This window comes from Periplaneta americana, chromosome 6 (assembly GCF_040183065.1).
Source record: "Periplaneta americana isolate PAMFEO1 chromosome 6, P.americana_PAMFEO1_priV1, whole genome shotgun sequence".
Classification (NCBI taxonomy): Eukaryota; Metazoa; Arthropoda; class Insecta; order Blattodea; family Blattidae; genus Periplaneta; species Periplaneta americana.
This window is the reverse complement of record NC_091122.1, coordinates 49,102,797-49,126,370: the sequence shown is the minus strand read 5'-3', so window position 1 is coordinate 49,126,370 and position 23,574 is coordinate 49,102,797. Positions and strand designations below refer to the sequence as shown.

The window sequence follows — 23,574 nt, the reverse complement described above, 5'->3', positions numbered from 1 at the left end:
AGGAGAAAAAAAAGTCGGAGGAGATGTACAGGAGAGAAGAAGAAAAAGATCAGAAGAGTTGTATAGAGGAGAATGAGGAAAAAGACGGAGGAGATGTAGAGGAGAGAAGGAGGAAAAAATCGGATGAGTTGTGCAGAGGAGAATGAGGAAAAATACTGAGGAGATGTACAGGAGAGAAGGAGAAAAAAAGTCGGAGGAGATGTACAGAAGAGAAGAATAAAAAAGTCAGAAGAGTTGTATAGAGGAGAATGAGGAAAAAGACGGAGGAGATGTACAGGAGAGAAGGAGGAAAAAGTCGTATGAGTTGTGCAGAGGAGAATGAGGAAAAAGACTGAAGAGATGTACAGGAGAGAAGGAGAAAAAAAAGTCGGAGGAGATGTACAGGAGAGAAGAAGAAAAAAGTCAGAAGAGTTGTATAGAGGAGAATGAGGAAAAAGACTGAGGAGATGTACAGGAGAGAAGGAGGGAAAAAAGTCGGAGGAGATGTACAGGAGAGAAGAAGAAAAAAGTCAGAAGAGTTCTATAGTGGAGAATGAGGAAAAAGACTGAGGAGATGTACAGGAGAGAAGGAGGAAAAAGTGGGATGAGTTGTGCAGAGGAGAATGAGGAAAAAGACGGAGGAGATGTACAGGAGAGAAGGAGGAAAAAAAGTCGGAGGAGATGTACAGGAGAGAAGAAGAAAAAAGTCAGAAGAGTTGTATAGAGGAGAATGAGGAAAAAGACTGAGGAGATGTACAGGACAGAAGGAGGAAAAAGTCGGATGAATTGTGCAGAGGAGAATGAGGAAAAAGACTGAGGAGATGTACAGGAGAGAAGGAGGAAAAAAAGTCGGAGGAGATGTACAGGAGAGAGAAGAAAAAAGTCAGAAGAGTTGTATAGAGGAGAATGAGGAAAAAGACTGAGGAGATGTACAGGAGAGAAGGAGAAAAAAAGTCGGAGGAGATGTACAGGAGAGAAGAAGAAAAAAGTCAGAAGAGTTGTATAGAGGAGAATGAGGAAAAAGACTGGGGAGATGTACAGGAGAGAAGGAGGAAAAAGTCGGATCAGTTGTGCAGAGGAGAATTTGGAAAAAAACTGAGATGTACAGGAGAGAAGGAGAAAAAAAGACGGAGGAGATGTACAGGAGAGAAGAAGAAAAAAGTCAGAAGAGTTGTATAGAGAAGAATGAGAAAAAAGACGGAGGAGATATACAGGAGAGAAGGAGGAAAAAGTCGGAGGAGATGTACAGGAGAGAAGAAGAAAAAAGTCAGAAGAGTTGTATAGAGGAGAATGAGGAAAAAGGCGGAGGAGATGTACAGCAGAGAAGGAGGAAAAAGTCGGATGAGTTGTGCAGAGGAGAATGAGGAAAAAGACTGAGGAGATGTACAGGAAAGAAGGAGAAAAAAAATCGGAGGAGATGTACAGGAGAGAAGAAGAAAAAAGTCAGAAGAGTTTTATAGAGTACAATGAGGAAAAAGACGGAGGAAATGTACAGGAGAGAAGGAGGAAAAAGTCGGATGAGTTGTGCAGAGGAGAATGAGGAAAAAGACTGAGGAGATGTACAGGAGAGAAGGAGGAAAAAAAGTCGGAGATATACAGGAGAGATGGAGAAAAAAGTCAGAAGAGTTGTATAGAGGAGAATGAGGAAAAAGACTGAGGAGATGTACAGGAGAGAAGGAGGAAAAAGTCGGATGAGTTGCAGAGGAGAATGAGGAAAAAGACTGAGGAGATGTACAGAAGAGAAGGAGGAAAAAAAGTGGGAGGAAATGTACAGGAGAGAAGAAGAAAAAAGTCAGAAGAGTTGTATAGAGGAGAATGAGGAAAAAGACTGAGGAGATGTACAGGAGAGAAGGAGGAAAAAGTCGGATGAGTTGTGCAGAGGAGAATGAGGAAAAAGACTGAGGAGATGTACAGAAGAGAAGGAGGAAAAAAAGTGGGAGGAAATGTACAGGAGAGAAGAAGAAAAAAGTCAGAAGAGTTGTATAGAGGAGAATGAGGAAAAAGATTTAGGAGATGTACAGGAGAGAAGGAGGAAAAAAGTCGGAGTTGATGTACAGGAGAGAAGAAGAAAAAAGTCGGAAGAGTTGTATAGAGGAGAATGAGGAAAAAGACTGAGGAGATGTAGAGGAGAGAAGGAGGAAAAAGTCGGATCAGTTGTGCAGAGGAGAATGAGGAAAAAGACGGAGGAGATGTACAGGAGAGAAGGAGGAAAAAAAGTCGGAGGAGATGTACAGGAGAGAAGAAGAAAAAAGTCAGAAGAGTTGTATAGAGGAGAATGAGGAAAAAGACTGAGGAGATGTACAGGAGAGGAGGAAAAAGTCGGATGAGTTGTGCAGAGGAGAATGAAGAAAAAGACTGAGGAGATGTACAGGAGAGAAGGGGGAAAAAAAAGTCGGAGGAGATGTACAGGAGAGAAGAAGAAAAAAGTCAGAAGAGTTGTATAGAGGAGAATGAGGAAAAAGACTGAGGAGATGTACAGGAGAGAAGGAGCAAGAAGTCGAATGAGTTGTGCAGAGGAGAATGAGGAAAAAGACTGAGGAGATGTACAGGAGAGAAGGAGGAAAAAAAAGTCGGAGGAGATGTACAGGAGAGAAGAAGAAAAAAGTCAGAAGAGTTGTATAGAGGAGAATGAGGAAAAAGACTGAGGAGATGTACAGGAGAGAAGGAGAAAAAAAAAGTCCGAGGAGATGTACAGGAGACAAGAAGAAAAAAGTCGGAAGAGTTGTGTAGAGGAGAATGAGGAAAAATACTGAGGAGATGTACAGGAGAGAAGGAGGAAAAAAAGTCGGAGGAAATATACAGGAGAGAAGAAGAAAAAAGTCGGAAGAGTTGTATAGAGGGGAATGAGGAAAAAGACTGAGGAGATGTACAGGAGAGAAGGAGGAAAAAGTCGGAAGAGTTGTACAGAAGAGGATGAGGAAAGAGACGGAGGAGATGTACAGAGGAGATTGAAAAAAGGGTGGGAGGTGTACATAGGAGACTGAGGTAAAAGCGGAAGGATGTTTACAGAGGAGGAACATGCGGAAGAAAGTGTACAGAGAAGAATGATGAAATGACGGAGGAGATTTACATAGGAGGAAAAGGTGGAAGGAAGTGTACAGAGGAGAATGAGGAAAAAGCCGGAGAAGATGTACTGGAGAGAAGGAGAAAAAAAAGTCGGAGTTGTGCAGAGGAGAATGAGGAAGAAGACGAGGAGATGTACAGAGGAGAATGAGGAAAAAACTGGAGGATGTGTTCAGAGGAGAGTGAAGAAAAAGCAGGAAGAGGTATGTAGTTGGAGGAGATGTTCAGAAAAGAATGAGGAAGAAGCTGGAGGATGTGTACAGAGGAGGAAAAAGCTGAAGGAGATATACAAGGGAGAAAGAGGAAAAAGCGGAAGGAGATGTGCAGAGGAGAATGCTGGAGGTAGGCTTGTATGCAGAGGAGAATGAGGAAAAAGCTGAAAGAGGTGTGCAGAAGTGAATGAGGAAAAAGCTGAAAGAGATGTGCGAAGTGAATGAGGAAAAAGCTGAAAGAGGTGTGCGAAGTGAATGAGGAAGAAGGGGAAGGAGGTGTGCAGACGAGAATGGAAAAAGCGAAAGGAGATGTACAAATGAGAGTAAAAAAAAGTGGGAGGAGGTGTGCAGAGAAGAATGAGCAAAAAAAACGGGAAGAGGTGTGTAGAGGAGAAAGAGAGAAAATCGGTAGGGTTATACAGAGGAGATTGAGGGAAATAGGAATGAGGTGTACAGAGGAGAATGCGGGAGGAGATATACAGAGAAGAATGATGAGGAGGAAAATTGGGAGGAAGTTACAGAGGAGAAGGAAAAAGCGGAAAGAGGTGTAGAGATAAGAGAGGAAAGTGAGAGGATATTACAGAGGAGGAGGGAAGAGCAGAAGGAGATGTAAAGATAAGGAGGAAAGAGCATGAGGTGTCCAGAAGGGAGGAGCGTATTGTAATCATATCCGTTTACACAAAGCAAGCTGTAGGCTACTTATCCAGAAGCCCAGACAATGCTCATTGCAAAAAAAGTCTGATACCCACAGCTAGCTCACATGTTACGCAAAACCACTATTCACTATTAGCGGTTAAACTGTCGTAGCAGGCTGCACAATTCCACAAATATTCCGTCTGTGATAACACAGTCCTCATCTGTGCACAATAAAATTAAAGGAAAAGGTTTATTCGCAACCATCATTTGTACGTGGAGCTCAAGAACTCGGCGACTGAATACCTGAACTCTTTGTGGATATTTAGGATGAAGTGTGCTATGAGCTGCACCTTTGGAACGAGCTATAGGACTCGTGCGTTGTTCTTCTGTTACAAGACAGTAATGCTTTCTGAAATCCCGGAGTTCTGGTTCGAACTGAACCGCAAATATTTTATGATGAAGATATTGTACTGTTAAACCCCATAAACAATCGGCATATCGGCAAATCTTGATTTGTGAACTGCTACTCAAGAGAAAATTAAACACGAATCCTTTACGTTTGTCCTCCTAATGGCGTGCTTAACAAGTAAACCTAAATTAATTTTTACTAAGGACGTCTGTAGTTATGCAACAATTCACGAAAGTATGTAAAAACAGTTGTGTGAATTCCAGGCGTTTAAATTTGCTTTGTAATGTCAGTAGCGTTGCAATAGAGCTACATAGAGTTTTTGTTTGTTTATTTATTTATTTATTTATTTATTTATTTATTTATTTATTTATTTATTTTACTTATTTAATTTATTTATGCGTAACAACAGACACCATCGTGCCCGTACAGCAATTGCCAACCTGCTAAGAAACAGAGGATGGGAAGTACATGAGGAGATTCATTGCGTGTCTGAAGATGATTCTCATAGAAGAGTCGATATAATTGCCATCAATAGAAGAACCAAGAAAGCGATGGTCTTAGACCCTACGATTTGCTTTGAACGAGACACAAATCAAGCACTGGAGATTAATGATGACAAGCGAGCTAAATATGTACCCTGTCTTCCATACCTCAGTGAAAAATATGGCATTTCGCTTTACAATTGGGATGTTGCAGGCTTACTATTTGGAGCGAGGGGTTGTTTACCAAAATTTACATGTAATATTCTTAAATCCTTTAAAATTCCGTTTTATGAGGTTCAGAAGATCGTAATGGAAATTCTGAAGGCCTCTCTTCAAATTTTACACTATCATCTATATATTAACTCGTAAATTTTTGTTTTAATGTACAAATCTAATCCATATTTTGCCCGTTTCATTTCCCATTATCTTTTATGTTTGTTAATTCCGGATCCCTGTGGTCAACCTCACTTGAGGACGGATGATTTTAAATCTTAGTAGTTTATTTTATTTAATTAATCAATTTATTTATTTAATATATTTTATTTATTTATTTATTTCATTATATTTATTTATTTATTTATTTATTTTATTTATTTAATTTAATTTATTAATTTTATTTATTTATTTAATTTATTAATTTTATTTATTTATTTATTTAATTAATTGATTTATTTAGTTTATTTATTTATTTATTTATTTATTTATTTACTTACTGATTTATTTATTTATTTATTTATGTATGTATTTATGTATTTAATTATTTATTTATTTATTTACTTATTTAAACTAAGTCCCAAATTATTGATGCGGATTCGAATTTACTTTAGGTTCGTTGTAAAGGTTGTTTCTTGCTACATTTTCTACCACTCCTCGGAGTTTTTAAGAAACTTACGCGAACACCCTGTAATATTTACTCGAAGAGCCCAATTACTGTTTAACAGAAATAATAAAATTATTATGACATCGCCATATCTGTAACTAATGAAAGTGTGAAGTTTCTGATTAAGGAATGAGATCATTGTTAAACATTAAAACTAAACAACATGCTTATGTCTTTCCCCTCTTTGTAAGACAGGCTGTCAGTCAGCTTAGCATTTGATCTGAAATAGGTTAATTTTACTGTTATTACTCATTTCTTATTGAGGGCTCAAGAGCTTTGCCACTTCCCTCTAACCCTGGGAGTAATGCTTAAAAGGGGCCCTTCCTAAGATTACATGGGAGAATAGGCAAAGCTCCGTAGCGCTGGTGAAAACATCGTCTAGGGAGAAGGATATCCCTTAATTAACGTCATGCGTTTTAGTTGATGTCTCATCCATGTTAAAAGCTAATCACCTATTAACGTCAAAGCAAAATTCAGTTCAAATTCTATAAGATTATAGCAGTGCCTACATTTTCATGTGACCGTAATTTTATTTTAATCCACTTTGTCAAAAGCCTTCTCTAGGTGCACAAATCCTACACACAATTGTTTATTTTTCTTTAGGTATTTCCCCGATTGTTCGTAGTAGTCCAAATGCATCTCTCGTACTTTTTTCCCATGCAACTCTCATTCCAGCTTAGAATATAAATGTCGATATTGAACACATAAAATCTCATTGTAAAGAATTAAATTTTAAAACATCAAAAATCTATTGGTTATTAGGACCTAAATAAAAACTGTCATTAGAAAATAAACTTCTTGTTTATAAAGTCATACTAAAACCAATCTGGACATACGGCATCCAACTGTGGGGAACTGCTAGCAACTCAAACATTGAAATACTGCAGAGGTATCAGCCTAAAACTTTACGTTCCATTGTCACTGCACCATGGTATGTCCGTAATGACGTCATTCATCGTGACCTAAACATTTCAACTGTGAAAGAAGAAATCTCTAAGTTCAGCAAAAAATACTTGCACTGATTAAATCAACATCCCAATCATCATGCATTAAATTTGCTGGATAATAGTCAAACAATAAGAAGACTTAAAAGGACCAATGCTCTTGACCTTCCATTCATTTTTAATACAGCTATTTGAAACATTGTTATTTTTCTTTTGGAGTGTTGTCATGGGATAACATATCCGCTCATGTCATCTTCTTTTATATTATTTACTTATTGTCTATTGTAGACAGAATGTAAATGTGGTATAAGTGTTAAATAATAGTACATTATGCAACGAGCCTATAATGGTAGTAATTAAGACGCGAGTATGTTTATGAAACTCGCTTGCGCTCGTTTCATAATTTTCATACGAGCGTCTTAATTACCATTATAGGCAAGTTTCATACGACTTTTTATGCTCGACCATATTTCCAACTTGAAATTATTCAGAAGTATTGATGTTTATTCTTATCTGACTGGGGAGCGGAACTGACCTTGTGCAATATCTCGTAAATTGTGAGATGTGCGCAGACGCGAAAGTATTGATTTTTTTCCGAGAAACAAATGTCATTGACCTTGATATAACCTAGAGAGTAAAATAAACATTAATCTTGATATAACCTGGAAATTGATTTAGACATTGAAAAACGAGATGACAAATTGAATTGATTTGAATATTATTTACAATTAACGCCAATTATTACAGTAACAGAACATAACCTTCTGCGACAGTATTGGATTTCCAGCCTCCGTGACGTTTCGCTAGTTGTCTTTCGATTGCATATCCGAGAATAATCGATAGAGGAGACGCAAGAAGAGCTTGCCACGGAAAGCTGCGCGAACTTTCGAAAACGTTCGGGTGCACTCGAACTCGCTTCGATTCGATTGGCAAACTGTCGACAGTTCTCAGTCGTCTGCTGGCTTGATGTTTCGAGTGAGATTTATCACAGCACATGTAACGTAACATAAACCTTGTTGCAGAGTAACTAATAACATAACATTGTTGAAAATACAGAAGCACGATTTTTTTACATATAAAATCAATTAATGAAATGAAAAAGATGTTATAAGAAATATGTAATTGTTGAACATACAGAAGCACGATTTTTTACATATAAAATCAATTAATGAAATGAAAAAGATGTTATAAGAAATATGTAATTGTTGAACATACAGAAGCACGATTTTTTACATATAAAACCAATTAATGAAATGAAAAAGATGTTATAAGAAATATGTAATTGTTGAACATACAGAAGCACGATTTTTTACATATAAAATCAATTAACGAAATGAAAAAGATGTTATAAGAAATATGTAATTGTTGAACATACAGAAGCACGATTTTTTACATATAAAATCAATTAATGAAATGAAAAAGATGTTATAAGAAATATGTAATTGTTGAACATACAGAAGCACGATTTTTTACATATAAAATCAATTAATGAAATGAAAAAAAAGTCATAAGAAATATGTAATTGTTGAACATACAGAAGCACGATTTTTTACATATAAAACTAATTAATGAAATGAAAAAGATGTTATAAGAAATATGTAATTGTTGAACATACAGAAGCACGATTTTTTACATATAAAACCAATTAATGAAATGAAAAAGATGTTATAAGAAATATGTAATTGTTGAACATACAGAAGCACGATTTTTTACATATAAAACCAATTAATGAAATGAAAAATATGTTATAAGAAATATGTAATTGTTGAACATACAGAAGCACGATTTTTTACATATAAAACCAATTAATGAAATGAAAAAGATGTTATAAGAAATATGTAATTGTTGAACATACAGAAGCACGATTTTTTACATATAAAATCAATTAATGAAATGAAAAAGATGTTATAAGAAATATGTAATTGTTGAACATACAGAAGCACGATTTTTTACATATAAAATCACTGAATGAAATGATAAAGATGTTATAAGAAATATGTAATCGTGCAATAATTGATATTTGACGTTATAATAAAACACTAATACTGTGAGATTTTATTAAAATGTTCCAATAACTAGGGTACTAGGGTCGGTTTATTTTAATCTGTATTTACTCCTCATGTTACGAGTGGAGCCTGTTTCGTTTTTCATAAATTTATGAACGTTATAAATAATTCCCTAGTTTGACTGTGTAACGTTTTATTAGCACTTCCTAATTTAGAGCGAAACGGGGGGGGCATTGTTAAGTACATAGAATGTTATATAGAAATCTGTTATTTAACAAACACACTTTGAACTACATAAAACTCCTGATATCAGGGGTAAAACGCAGAATATGCAACGCAAACGCTAGCTTCTACCCGCTCTGCACAGCTCAAGACCGCGCTTTCGAATGCGCCCTGTAATCAGCATTAGGTGATTCATAGCAGCCCTGTAACGAGCATGGCGGCACGAGGACCGAATATCGTTCTCTGCGTATCAGTCAAATGTGCAAGCTTTCTTTGCGCTTCCTCTACTTGCGCTTTCATATTGCTACAATGGTGTTTTTATTTTATTGGGTTATTGTACGACGCTGTATCAACATCTAGGTTATTTAGCGTCTGAATGATATGAAGGTGATAATGCCGGTGAAATGAGTCCGGGGTCCAGCACCGAAAGTTACTACTTGCGCTTTCATATTGCTACAATGGTGTTTTTATTTTATTGGGTTATTTAACGACGCTGTATCAACATCTAGGTTACTTAGCGTCTGAATGATATGAAGGTGACAATGCCGGTGAAATGAGTCCGGGGTCCAGCACCGAAAGTTACCCAGCATTTGCTCGTATTGGGTTGAGGGAAAACTCAGAAAAAACCTCAACCAGGTAACTTGCCCCGACCGGGATTCGAACCCGGGCCACCTGGTTTCGCGGCCAGACGCGCTGACCGTTACTCCACAGGTGTGGACACACAATGGTGTTTTCTGATTGGTGGAACACCTGAGCTTTAATGAATAGGTGTACTTTAATGAGGTCCATTAAAGGGCTGCTACCAGGTGTATAATTACTACATTTCGGCATGGTCGAGCATAATAAAAAATAAAAATAAATTAAAATCTCAGAAAAATACAGCATTTACAACGAATTGCTAGTAATACCTTTCCAAACTTTAGATCCAAAAACCAGCCCAGACGCGGAAGACACCCTGGACGATCAAGCAGCATGTGGTGCGCATTTATGGAAAAGTTTTTACAATGCAATCAACCCAGTCTTCACCTTGTTCGTGATATTGATAATTGCGAACTTGAGATGCACTGAATTCGGCTTAACGTGTGAAGCTTCAAAGGTTACAAATCCGAGTCCTCTGTAAGAATGCGCTTGTTACACCTGATACCATTAATACTCGTCAAGTCCACCCGGACGTGAGATTTCGCCGCAGCCTTGTCCGCGATGTTATTGGTTACTGTAATAAGGTATTAAGAATAGAAAACAGAAATGCCGCCCTTGAAGCCCCGGGGCGCCGACGGCATCTCTCTAATCAACACGCGATTTAGCTTTTGACCTTCTTGCACACTGCAACTAAGTTATCTACTTCTTATTATTATTGTACGCCATCGAGGAAGGAAGCCCGTGTGTCTATAAATGACAATATCAAAGTGGAGCATTTTCTTCTCCTTATTGACCTTAGCAGAGCATGCTTGATGTGCAATATCTCCTTGTTCTATAGGCGTTTGGACACTCGTGCTCTAGCTTCCACACTGAAAGAAACTGGTAAAGTGAAGAACTGAAACAATCAGCGACTTCAATAGCTTGAAAACAGTTTCAACAGAATTCAAACATGAAAAGTTTAAAAAAAAAAATAGGTCACATGAAATACCAAGGGTGGGTAAGATCTGCCCACCAACAAATACTTCAATTATTAGTCTGTTATATTTCAAATCTAAAACAGAATAAATGTGTACACTTACACTTTACTGTGTTAGAGACAAATAGGAGGGTGAAATCTGTCAGATATCATTTATTGCAAAAGCAAATTTAGATAATAAAAGGGTGGGCAGTTTTTCCCAACCTTCGTGATGCTAGGGTTAAGGATAGTTTTATGCAATTGGTTCTTAAGGCTCATTCACAATAAAAATTAAACATAACGTAAGCGTTAACTTAAGAATATAAACGTTACTGTAAAATCAAGAAGTCATACCGTCATTCACGATGGGAACATAAACATAACCGCAAACATACTTGGTAACCATGGAAACAACGACGCCATTTCCTCATATCTTGTCGTATACTTCAGCGCTCCACGATTGTGTTCTGTTTGCAAATCACGTAAGCATAAGCATGAAAGTTTGGAGTTTGCAAACTTTCATGTTAACGTCTTAAGGTAATGTTTATGTCAATGCTTATATGAATCATTGTGAATGATCCCATTTGGTAGCCTGGGCGCAAACTTCTGTGTTTATGTTACGGTTATGTTTAATTTTCATCGTGAATGGGTCTTTAGAGTTTAAAATTATTCCTGACACAGTGAGTCATATATGACACTAAAGCTAAAATCTAGGCCACAAGGAATACAGTAGAGCGTCTCGTTTAGGCACAATGAGAACATAAACAAAGTGCAGGTAACATGTGGAAGGAGGAAGAGCCGTACGATAAACGCGAGGGATGCACAAGGTTTTAGTGACAACATTTATGGCGGAGCATTAATTGAAATTATATTTTCCAAAAAAAAAAAAAAAAAAAAAAAAAAACGCAAATTGCATAACGTTATTATATATACAGTTTAACAAACAAGGAATTGTAGTGTTGAAATAATTCAATATAACAAATCATGATGTTGCTTTCAAGCAGCATTTCTTACGGCCATGAATTTCATTCTCTGTACGACTAACATAATATCACCATCTTCTGTACTGTACCTGAATAAATTGAACTTTGAGAAGGGATAATTATGTTTAGGAAATAGTGTTGTCACTTCAGATCAATATACTGCAGTTTTGTTAATTCGGCCACAGAAGACGGTGATATTATGTTAGTCATACAGAAAATGAAATACATGACCGTAAAAAATGATGCTTTAAACCAACATCATATAAGTAGCAAATTTGTATTTGTTATATTGAATTTTTTCAACATTACAAATGCTTGTTTGTTACAATGTGTATATGATAACGTTATGCAATTTGTGTTCTTTTATTTTGTGTGTTTTCGGAAAATATAATTTCAATTAATGCTCCGCTATAAATGTTGTAGTCGACCTGGTTGGCGAGTTGGTATAGCGCTGGTCTTCTATGCCTAATGTTGCGGTTCGATCCCGGACCAGGTCGATGGCATTTAAGAGTGCTTAAATGCGACAATCTCATGTCAGTAGATTTACTAGCATTTAAAAGAACTCCTGCATGACAAAATTCCGGCACATCCGGCGACGCTGATATAACCTCTGCAGTTGCGAGCGTCGTTAAATAAAACATAACATAAATGTTGTAACTAAAACCTTGTGCATCCCTCTTGTTTATCGTACAGCTCGTTCTCCCCCCCACACGTTACCTGCACTTTGTTTACGTTTTCACTGTGCCTAAACGAGACGCTCTACTGTACAGTAGTGACAAAAAAACGGACCGACCCTTGTAGCTGGTTTCAGAGCGTTATTCACTCCAAAGCAAGATATATTGGTAACTAAGACTTTCGTGGTTCGAATCTTGCCTGGGAAGGAAACTTTTTTTTTTATTCCTTATTCAAATTTATTCCCAATGACAGAATTACTAACGAAACACTACAAAGACTGACGAACACTACTGACGCAGCAGAACGAGCCACGGCAACGAAGTGGACCTGGGTGGGGGGACATGTGGCGAGACTACATCAGACAAGATGGACCCATGCAGTCACGATGTGGGACCCCTACGTCGGAAAGAGAGGACAGGGAAGACCACGGCTCAGATGGTCTGACATGTTTACCAAGAGGCGGGGAAACAATGGTCGAGGACAGCAAAGAACAGAGTTTTGTGGAAAGAACTGGGGAAGGTCATTGTAAATAGATAACGTAATCAGTGTTAATATATTGTAAATAGTAAAGTCAGTATTAGTGAAAATGTAAGATAAGTTTTGTAAATAGTAAAGTCAGTGTTGAGAAAGTGTCAGTTAAATAGTGTAAATAGCAAACAGTGTTTGTCAAAGTGCCAGTGTCAGTATAATGTGTGTAGTGCAAGAAAAAGAAAATGGACAAAGAACAGAGTGCTGAGACTAGTTAAAGTTAAACAGGGTTATTAACCATGTCACAAAAGTAGTATACACGACAAGCTCGCTTGGATTGGCTCACCAAGCGAGTACACTTGAGCCATCCCTGTCGAGGGGGTTCTAACCCCATCACAGGAGGCCTGTGCCCAACATGGGACATCATGGCTAACATTCATTCATTCATTCATTCATTCATTCATTCATTCATTCATTCACTTTCCGATTGCTGGTAAAATTCATGTTCTGAGGATAATAAGTTAAATAAGTAGTAAAATATCGCTGTAATCGAATAGTATTGGGAATAAATTTGAATAAGGAACAAAAAAAAGTTTCCTTCTCAGGCAGGATTCGAACCACGAAAGTCGTGGTTACCAGTTTATCGTGCTCTGAGTAAACAAGACTCTGAAATCAGCTACAAGGGTCGGTCCGGTTTTTTTTTTTTTTTTTTTGCCACTATTGTACATAAATTCAGGCTGATCGGAGGTCTCTCACACATCCGAAATTATAGAATTCTTTAAGTCCTATCAAATAGACCAATTAGCGAGTCACTCTGTAATTCGTGTCTTACACTCCAATACTTCTCGAATTTGATGTGATAGAAGCAAAAATCGTCCAGGGTGAGATATTTAGCAGAGACTGTGGTGGCAGTTTCCAAAGTGACGAGATGTTTGAAGCCAAAGTGTAATAACATATTACAACAAATCTACAAATTGATGGAAACTAACTGAACAAATAAAACGCCAAGTATTGAGTATTCTTAAATTATATTTGCAGGGAGTACAGGAGTAATGTTGCGTAACATAATTAGACTTACGTAATAAGAAAAGCTTACGTAAAGGCGATTCAAATGTATAACTTCGGAATGTATTCATGTCATTTCTCCCATCAAGTTAACACACAGGAGGAAGCCGGTCAAATGCCCTTCATTTCGTGTTGATGTGCTTTTGAAGGTAATTGGTTAGTAATTACAGCTGAGACCTCTCTCTCCCCTATCAGGCATGTGTACGCGTTTGCTCAAAGACAGCCCTAATCGTGTGACGTAAGGGGGTGCTTTCACATCGCCAGAACTCTCAGATGTTGTGGTTGGTATATTAAATAGTCTGGGTATTGTCTGGCTTCATCAGATATTGACTTAACCTGTAACTTTTGCACTAAGAAACAACCCAAGTGTCGCGAATTTCCTCGCTTTGCTCCAAGTTTCGAGTTCTTAACTGAAGAAGAGAAGCCCTGTAGTTATTTGTAACAGCAGCCCTTGCGTGCGAATTCTCCCATTCTTGTTCGTTTTGATAGTCCAATAATTCATATCCCAAATTGTTTGTACAAGTACAGACATTGACTGAGACGAAAGTTGTGGATTCGTTTTTTAGTGGAGGAAAGTAGTTCTTCATTAGCTCGACAAAGTCTCCTGGACAGACGAAGAACATTTTCGTCTGTGGTGTTTGATTAGAGCATGATAACTCCAGAATGGCCATTTCATGCTGTCTACACTATCTTAGAAGCTATAGAAAAGCATGACCATGTGTATATATATTTTTTAGTTTATTTTATTTTTCTTTTATTCATAATTACAAAGAATAAATTAGAATTAAAATCAGTGGCGGTGCGTCAATAAGAGCACAAGAGCACGTGAACACCTTGTTTCCATTAATCCACGACTAGTTTTATTATTTAATACCGTATTGGCGTAGTGGGGATGTATAATATCAGGATCGAGTATTTTAAACTTCCCGCATCTTGCATAAACTTCTTATGTAAACTTGGCAACATCCGTTTACGTACAAGCCGTGCTCTTTTCAAGAAGGTTACAGAAATTTCACGCATGCGCGGGAGGAAATTGTCTTTCGCTGGCCGCTTATGACTCGTCAAGAGCACAAAGCATTAAGTGAACAGTGAATCTATCCTACAGATGTCAGGTGCATCGATGCCTATCGTTTACGTGCTATATCTCGAGGAGAAAATTTAATAAGTCTGTATTTTAGCCTGCAGATGTCAGCATCTCACTGTCGGAACGTTTACTTTATGTGGATGTGTGTACAGTGCTGCTACGAGAGTGTAGTTTGTGAATTACTATACTTCAGTGTCGGCATATAGCATAGTTTGGCTTTCAAAGACGTGCTGGCTGAATGTGATGGTGGTATGAATTTAAATATCTATATGGTGGTGTATATTATTTAAGAATAATATTTACTGGCATGTATTTATAATAATCAATCTATGCGAATTAGATTACAGTACTGGTATAGGCTATAGTGTATCAGTGTGTTATGAATCAAAATGCAGTATGTTACTGAACACACGCTTTTGTAAATTGTTTTATGTATTAATTTTTAACAAACGTAAACAATGAACTCTGTTCAAGTAATTTTGAAGAGTAAAGAACTGGGTAAACTGGTTTTCCAGGAAAAATTGGAAATAAAAAGACTAGGTTTCATTATTATTATTATTATTATTATTATTATATGTTGTTTTGAATTTATATACGCTTTTTTCGACAGTGAAACATTGGAATCATGACATTTCATATTAGGCTAAAAACGCATGATTTCAAATTCTCTTCGATTTTGCAACACAAAATTGTGAACACACATAATATTTTATGACGAGCCGCCACTGATTAAAATTGAGAATTATTCAGAATTACAAAGACTCATTCATTCATTCATTCATTTAGTTATAAATATCAAATATGTGTAGGTTTATTACAGTCAAATTATTTATCAATAGTACACACGTTGAACCATTATGATATTACATGAAATGGTATTTAAAAGTTTTTAACAAACGTTTTCGTGGCATCTTCAGGTCATATTAAAGGAGAACACAATAACACATGATGAAGACTTAAAATATTCAGGTAAAGACAATTGTTAAAAAGTTTAAAAACTGGTGTGGTAGGTAGTTTGAAGATATGCCATTAAAAATACCTACCACACCAGTTTTTTTAACTTTTTAACGATTGTCTTAACCTAAATATTTTAAATGTTCATCATGTCTTATTGTGTTCTCTTTTAATATGACCTGAAGATGCCATGGTTATGGCGAAAATGTTTGTCAAAAACTTTTAAATACCATTTCATGTAATATCATAAAGGTTCAACGTGTGTACTATTGATAAGTAATTTGACTGTAGTAAACCTACACATATTTGATATTTATACTATACCTATCGGACCCAACATGCCTTTAAAATTGCATTCATTTAGTGTTCTGCCTAAGGGTAGGTCTTTCACCGCAAAACCCAGCTTTCTCCAGTCTTTCCTATTTTCTGTCTTCCTCTTTGTATCCTGATATGATCCAGTCTATCATCGGATACCTTTTTCTAACCCGAACTCTTCTCCCGTTCAGCATTCCTTCCAGTACATCCTTCAGTAGGCAGTTTCTTCTCAGCCAGTGACCCAACCAATTCCTTTTCCTCTTCCTGATCAGTTCCAGCATCATTCTTTCTTCACCCACTCGTTCCAACACAGCTTCATTTCTTATTCTGTCTGTCCACTTCACGCGTTCCATTCTTCTCAATATCCACATTTCAAATGCTTCTGTTCGCTTCGTCATAATATCCATGTTTCTGCACCCATACAATGCCACACTCCATACAAAGCACTTCACTAGTCTCTTCCTTAGTTCTTTTTTCTAGAGGTCCACAGAAGAAGCTCCTTTTTCTATTAAAAGTTTCCTTTGCCATTGCTGTCCTCCTTTTGACTTCCTGGCAGCTACTCCTGCTACTGCCTCATTTAGATTTCGCAAGTTTATTTTTCTGTATTCTTCTGCCTGTGTCTATACTCTTCATCTTATTTGCATTTATCTTCATCCCATACTGCTCACAGCTGTGATTTAGCTTCAGTAGCATAGCCTTTAGTAAGACTACAGATTACAAAATGTAATATCTATATTATATATATATATATATAATTTGAACTGGTAATGGAAATTACGGGAAAACGGCTGGACGGATTTTAATAAATGACCCCTCATTTTGAAGCTTGGAACTCAAAGTTTTTCGGAAAAATAGTAGTTTTCAGTGAAATGTCAATTTTTAAACATAATTTTCCTATTTTCCAAAATCCATCTGTCGTCAGTTTTGAGAACTAGCTAATAGCATTCACGGCCGACTTGATATACCCTTCGCTTTTTTGTAAAGAAGAAGCGAAGAGAGCATCAAGTCAGCCATGTTATATTCCAGAATCAAACAAAACACATATTACAGTAAACAATATTACACGAAGGCCACTAAAAATAATTTACAGGTTCTATTCTGTGGTGTGTAATTTCCTGGGTACAGCTGTGTATTGGATATTAAAAACTACAAAACTTGAGGTGGTTTGATGACATTATTACCATTAGAAATGAAATATTATTGTAGTTAATGCCATGATGTGACTATTTTTCATTAATTATACATATTAATGCTATATTGATGATATGAAAGTGAAACGTTTTGGGGTTATATAAGTAGATGTAGAGAATAACTTAAATTAGATTTTGATTTCTATATTTTACTGAGTGGCGGCTATATAGTATATATAGTATATGTTACTGAAAGCTATAAAACTTACGTAAGATAATAATATTATTAAAAATCAAATATTTTTATAATTATTAATCAAGTGGGGTTGGGTCTTTTTCATATATTTAATGGCGGTGTGGTGTAGATATTTATATGCGTGGTTCTCTTCAGTACTGGCTCGAGAGAGTATCTTTCACTGTTATGGAAGCAAATAACTTTCCGAATGTATGGTATTCTTCGTTGAAAATAAATCTGAAAAATGTTTATTTGAACGTCTAATGAACTTAGTTTGCAGCATTTGCTGCACAAGCCACTAGTATTTATATAATTATTACAATATTATATATTTTATATATAGTATATTTATTAAACAGTGTCCTAGTCTGTGTTATTTTCATTCACATTTGTATGTAAACTAGAATTCTGATTGTTAATGGAAAAGTGAATATAAAAATGTTTGTATCTCAAAACAGGTTTTTTTTTTTACTTATCATGTTCTGACCAAACACTACAGAAATACGATTAATCTAAAGATTAAGTTAAACCTAGCCGTAAGTAAAACCTAATTGAGAGTTTAACACAAAGCGCCATATTACAGAGTTTCGGTTAAGTTAAACTATAGTGGAATGCGATTGGTATTACTGCTAGGAAAGAAAAGAAGACGATCGCTGCTGTGTGATTATATTATTGCAGTTAAAATAGCCGACGCTTGTGGAGAATCTTCATTAAGAAACATCTTTGTTCTTCGATAACAGACAGAATATCATAAAAGACTGTAGAGGACCAACACCGCCTATTTCAGTATATTTGTCAGACTTAACCTCAAATGTTGGATATAAAAATTATACTCCAAAACACATTGCAACCAAACTAAACCATGCATGGCCATCCGCGATTTTACACCATACAGAATCAGCTGACTATTGAACTAATAATATTAGTGTGCGTATTTTATAAGTTGTGTGGAATGTTTATGAAACAGAATTCATTAAAATAATGAAACCATTTTTATAACTCTAGTAGGTCTTAATATTAGTAGAGTGATTATAAAACAGGCCCTAGCATTTCATAGTAAGATTGTCTGTATAATGTGTAATAATAATAATAATAATAATAATAATAATAATAATAATAAACTTACAGTAGATTTATAAATACCTCCGAAATCTTCTATTGTTTTCAGTATAGGTACCTACTACCAGAGAAAAAAAAAGGACGGCGCAACTAATAACATGTAAACATCAAATGCAATTTGTTTGTAACCGTGCCCTCTTTCAAGTTGCTCAGTTAACACAATTGTAAATTTCGTGCTATTATTGGCTTGTGTATAAACGAGAAGCGCAACTTCCTTTGCGAAACTTAAAAGCTCATGTAATTTAAGTTGCATTGTGGAAGAGCGTTTTAAGAGCAAATCTGGTGTCTGCTAATGGTAATGATGATGATGATGGTGATGGTGATGGTGATGGTGATGGTGATGGTGATGGTGATGGTGATGGTGATGGTGATGGTGATGGTGAAGATAATCATTGCTTCATTATCATCTTACCAAAAACCAGTTCAAAATATGTTTACTAGCAGCTAAGTTATGTCTTCTTTTTTGTTTGTTACCGTTTCTGGAAAAATAAGATATGAACATCTAGGAGCGCCAATCCCATCAAGAAGCCTTCCAATAAAGACGCTTCCATACACCTTTATGCAGTATCAAATTTCATTTCTGTCATGTCTCTACTTCTCCGTCTAGCAATGTGTACTTATGTTTAACTCCTTCGAATGAAAATACAGGATTTTACAGCACTTTTTTCTAATTTTTGCAGCAGAGGCAGTGACCTAGAGGACGACAATGGAGATGATGCCAAGTCTGTGCGAACCACTGAGGACAATAAGAGGTAAGATTTTTTCATTATTTCCTGCTAAAATTCCATTGCCATCGGCTGTTTTTGAATCCTCAATACTTGGATTCATAAACAAGTTCTGTAGCCACTGAAGAGTTTTTAATCGTCTAACGTATGTGTTTTTGTTTTCATTCGATATGACGTTGGACGCTATCAGAAACAGCATAATTATTCAGTTTTTCATTCATTCATTTTCCGCCGTATCAATATAAAAAATTATCCCTCCAATTGTGTTTCATTTCGTACTGACGTATCTTCACCGACTCATTGCGTATCTTTACTTCGCTAGTCCTTGAACTCTTCTTATTTTTGTGGATTACGTGATTATAAATAAACAAGCGTTTATTGACTGATTCAGGCTTAAAGAATCTTAGAGATATCGAGTATTAATATTATACGAACAGAGTGTAAGAGATCAACTACGCAGAGACGATTCCATTTTACTTGTATCCAGTAGCAGGCTACTCTAAACTTTGTTCACTGACGATCATAGATATTTTTAGAATTTTCTGAAGAATCCCGGCTGGAATCTGAGGCATTCTTTACTATTATTAGTAGGAAGTAGGATGACAACATAAGTGAAATAGTCACTGTAATTTAAGGCAAACCACAATCTCCTAGAGCGAATAGATCCTGAGCTATTAAATTTTGACTGAATAAGTACTCACGAACACAAAAAAAGGCTCTTGCAGTTACAGAATATATATATATATATATATATATATATATATATATATATATAATTGCATACTTGTAGTCAACTCACGAGCATAAAAAAGGCTCGTGCAGTTACAAAATAAAAAATATATATATATAAAAAATAGCCTACTTGTAGTCAACTCACGAGCACAAAAAAGGCTCGTGCAGTTACAAAATAAAATATATATAAAAATAGCCTACTTGTAGTCAACTCACGAGCACAAAAAAGGGCTCATGCAGTTACAAAATAAAAAATAAATAAAAAATAGCCTATTTGTCAACTTACGAGCACAAAAAGGCTCGTGCAGTTACAAAATAAAATAAAAAATAGTCTACTTGTAGTCAACTCACGAGCACAAAAAAGGGCTCGTGCAGTTACAAAATAAAAAATAGCCTATTTGTCAACTTACGAGCACAAAAAAGGCTCGTACAGTTACAAAATAAAAAATAAATAAAAAATAGCCTATTTGTCAACTTACGAGCACAAAAAGGCTCGTGCAGTTACAAAATAAAATAAAAAATAGTCTACTTGTAGTCAACTCACGAGCACAAATAGGCTCGTGCAGTTACAAAATAAAAGAATATAAAAAATAGCCTGCTTGTAGTCAACTCACGAGCACGAAAAGGCTCATGCAGTTACAAAATGAAAAAATATATAAAAAATAGCCTGCTTGTATTCAACTCACGAGCACAAAAAGGCTCGTGCAGTTACAAAATAAAAGAATATAAAAAATAGCCTACTTGTAGTCAACTCACGAGCACAAAAAAGTCTCGTGCAGTTACAAAATAAAAAAATATAAAAAATAGCCTACTTGTAGTCAACTCACGAGCACAAAAAAAGTCTCGTGCAGTTACAAAATAAAAAATATATAAAAAATAGCCTACTTATATTCAACTTACGAGCACAAAAAAGGCTCGTACAGTTACAAAATAAAAAAAAATAAAAAATAGCCTGTTTGTAGTCAACTCACGAGCACAAAAAGGCTAGTGCAGTTACAAAATAAAAGAATATAAAAAATAGCCTACTTGTAGTCAACTCACGAGCACAAAAAAGTCTCGTGCAGTTACAAAATAAAAAAATATATAAAAATAGCCTACTTGTAGTCAACTCACGAGCACAAAAAAAAGGCTCATGCAGTTACAAAATAAAAAAATATATAAAAAATAGCCTACTAGTAGTCAACTCACGAGCACAAGAAAAAAGGCTCGTGCAGTTACAAAATAGAAAAATATATAAAAAATAGCCTACTTGTAGTCAACTCACGAGCACAAAAAAGGCTCTTGCAGTTACAAAATAGAAAAATACATAAAAAATAGCCTACTTGTAGTCAACTCACGAGCACAAAAAGGGCTCGTGCAGTTACAAAATAAAATATATAAAAAATACCCTGCTTGTAGTCAACTCACGAGTACAAAAAATGCTCGTACAGTTACAAAATAAAAAAAAATATAAAAAAGCCTACTTGTAATCAACTCACGAGCACAAAAAAGTCTCGTGCAGTTACAAAATAAAATAATATAAAAAATAGCCTGCTTGTAGTCAACTCACGAGCACAAAAAGGCTCGTGCAGTTACAAAATAAAAAAATATATTAAAAATAGCCTACTTGTAGTCAACTCACGAGCACAAAAAAGGCTCATGCAGTTACAAAAAAAAAATTTAAAAAATACTTGTAGTAAACTGACATTAATGAAACACATGTGAATATAAAAAAATCCCAAAAAATATATTTTTTTTTTAGTCTAACGACCTTCATACTCGCCTTACATAAGTTATTATTGTTATTTTTACTACTTGAAGACGGAGGTGGGCTTTTGTATACTGCATTATAAATGGAAAATGTGACAGCTGTAAGCCTACTTCTTAATAATCCCCCATTGCTTTCCCTTTCATTTAGAGCGAAAAATGTAAATATTCCGAATGAAAACTTTCACTGTTCGAAAACATTCTGTGTTTAATAACTGTTGTCAAAGTATATTACGAGATGCAGGAATAGAATGTGGGTATCAACTAAGCTTAGATCCATCGAGAAAATCCTGTGACTTAGTTGCTAAGTAAGTGTTCGGCATTGGAAACCAACCCACCAACTAAAATATTATGTAGTCAGAATTTTGTACTGCGTTTCATTACTAAGTAATAATATATAGTCCACATGTGGAGTAACGGTTAACGCTTCTGGCCGCGAAACCGAGTGGCCCGGGTTCGATTCCCGGTCGGGGCAAGTTACCTGGTTGAGGTTTTTCCCTCAACCCAATATGAGCAAATGCTGGGTAACTTTCGGTATTGGACCCCGGACTCATTTCACCAGCATTATCACCTTCATCTCATTCGGACGCTAAATAATCTGAGCTGTTGATAAAGCGTCGTAAAATAACCTACTAAAATGAAAAAAAGTAATACAGGGTGTTTCAAAAATACGGGGCATAATTTCAGGTATGTATTTCCCACATGTAGACAATCAAAATAGTTCATTACAACATGTGTCCGGAAATGCTTTATTTCCGAGTTATGGCCTTCACAACATTGAAATTCACCGGAACGTTTTTCTTTCCGCAGGTCGTTGCCGTCAAAGGAGACATTAAGAGGGCACTGTGACAGTTCATTCCGAGGCGAAGGTTACATTCAGTGTTGTGTAGGCGTTAGACTGTGCGACATGTATTCAAATCAAGAGCTGGCAGAGATACACTTCATGTACGGTAAGGCGGACGGCAATGCTGCGCTGGCTCGTCGTTTGTACCAGGAGAGCTACCCACAGCGACAATGTCCAGATCGGAAGACATTTGTTAGTCTCCATTATCGTCTGTGCGAGTATGGAAAATTTAACTCTCCTGGTTTGGAATCGAATTGTGGCATGTTCTGAGGACATACGCAATACTCCTGGAGTTTGGGATCGTGTTCGCTGGTCAATGAGACATCGATGTGAGGTCTGTATTCAAGCAGGAGGTGGACATTTTGAACATCTTCTGTAATGACAACGACCTGCGGAAAGAAAAACGTTCCGGTGAATTTCAATGTTGTGAAGGGCATAATTCGGAAATGAAGCATTTCCGGACACATGTTGTAATGAACTATTTTGATTGTCTATATTGTGGGAAATACATACCTGAAATTATGCCCCGTATTTTTAAACATCCTATATATCCTATATAGAGTGTCGCGTAAGTCAGTTTCCCGTTGCACAGTAATTTATTTCAAATTTGTAACTTACCCTATTTCACTTGTGTGATTCACATTGTTCAAATTGTCTTCCCTTGTTTTCAGTACATTACAAATTACAATCGACTCACAAATACGTGGCAATAGAGATTTATCTTCATTCATGAGATAAAATGATTACCAATTTATACTTTCAGGTCACGTAAATTTGTTAGCGATGAGGAAAATAAACTATTCTGAACAATCCCCCGTATAGAAAAATCAAATGGCATCGTGTAACACCCATGTGATGGCCAATCGATAGTCCCACGTCATCCGATCCGCTCCTGAAATGTTTATTAAAAAACTGCGAGCTTATAATCCTAAGTGGGTAGGAGATCCATCTTGTTGCCATCTTGTTAAAGCATAAAATGAATTGTTGGAATTGTTTACCAGCTCAGGTAACACAAAATCTTACAGTATCTGTAAGTAAATTGCTAAAGTAATAATTCCTTAAAGAAAAGGTC

At 36.1% G+C, this 23,574-nt stretch overlaps 1 protein-coding gene across 9 annotated transcripts in view; it reads left to right on the top strand.

Annotated features, from left to right (window-relative positions):
- The window catches only part of cyc (basic helix-loop-helix ARNT-like protein cyc), a 542,159-nt gene that overhangs the window by 477,246 nt on the left and 41,339 nt on the right, over positions 1–23,574 (top strand). For all 9 annotated transcript variants that reach the window (XM_069828076.1, XM_069828072.1, XM_069828074.1 and 6 more), the window contains one exon: positions 19,136–19,207. In XM_069828076.1, coding sequence (XP_069684177.1) covers positions 19,136–19,207 — 72 coding nt within the window. The remainder of the gene's footprint in view (positions 1–19,135; positions 19,208–23,574) is intronic.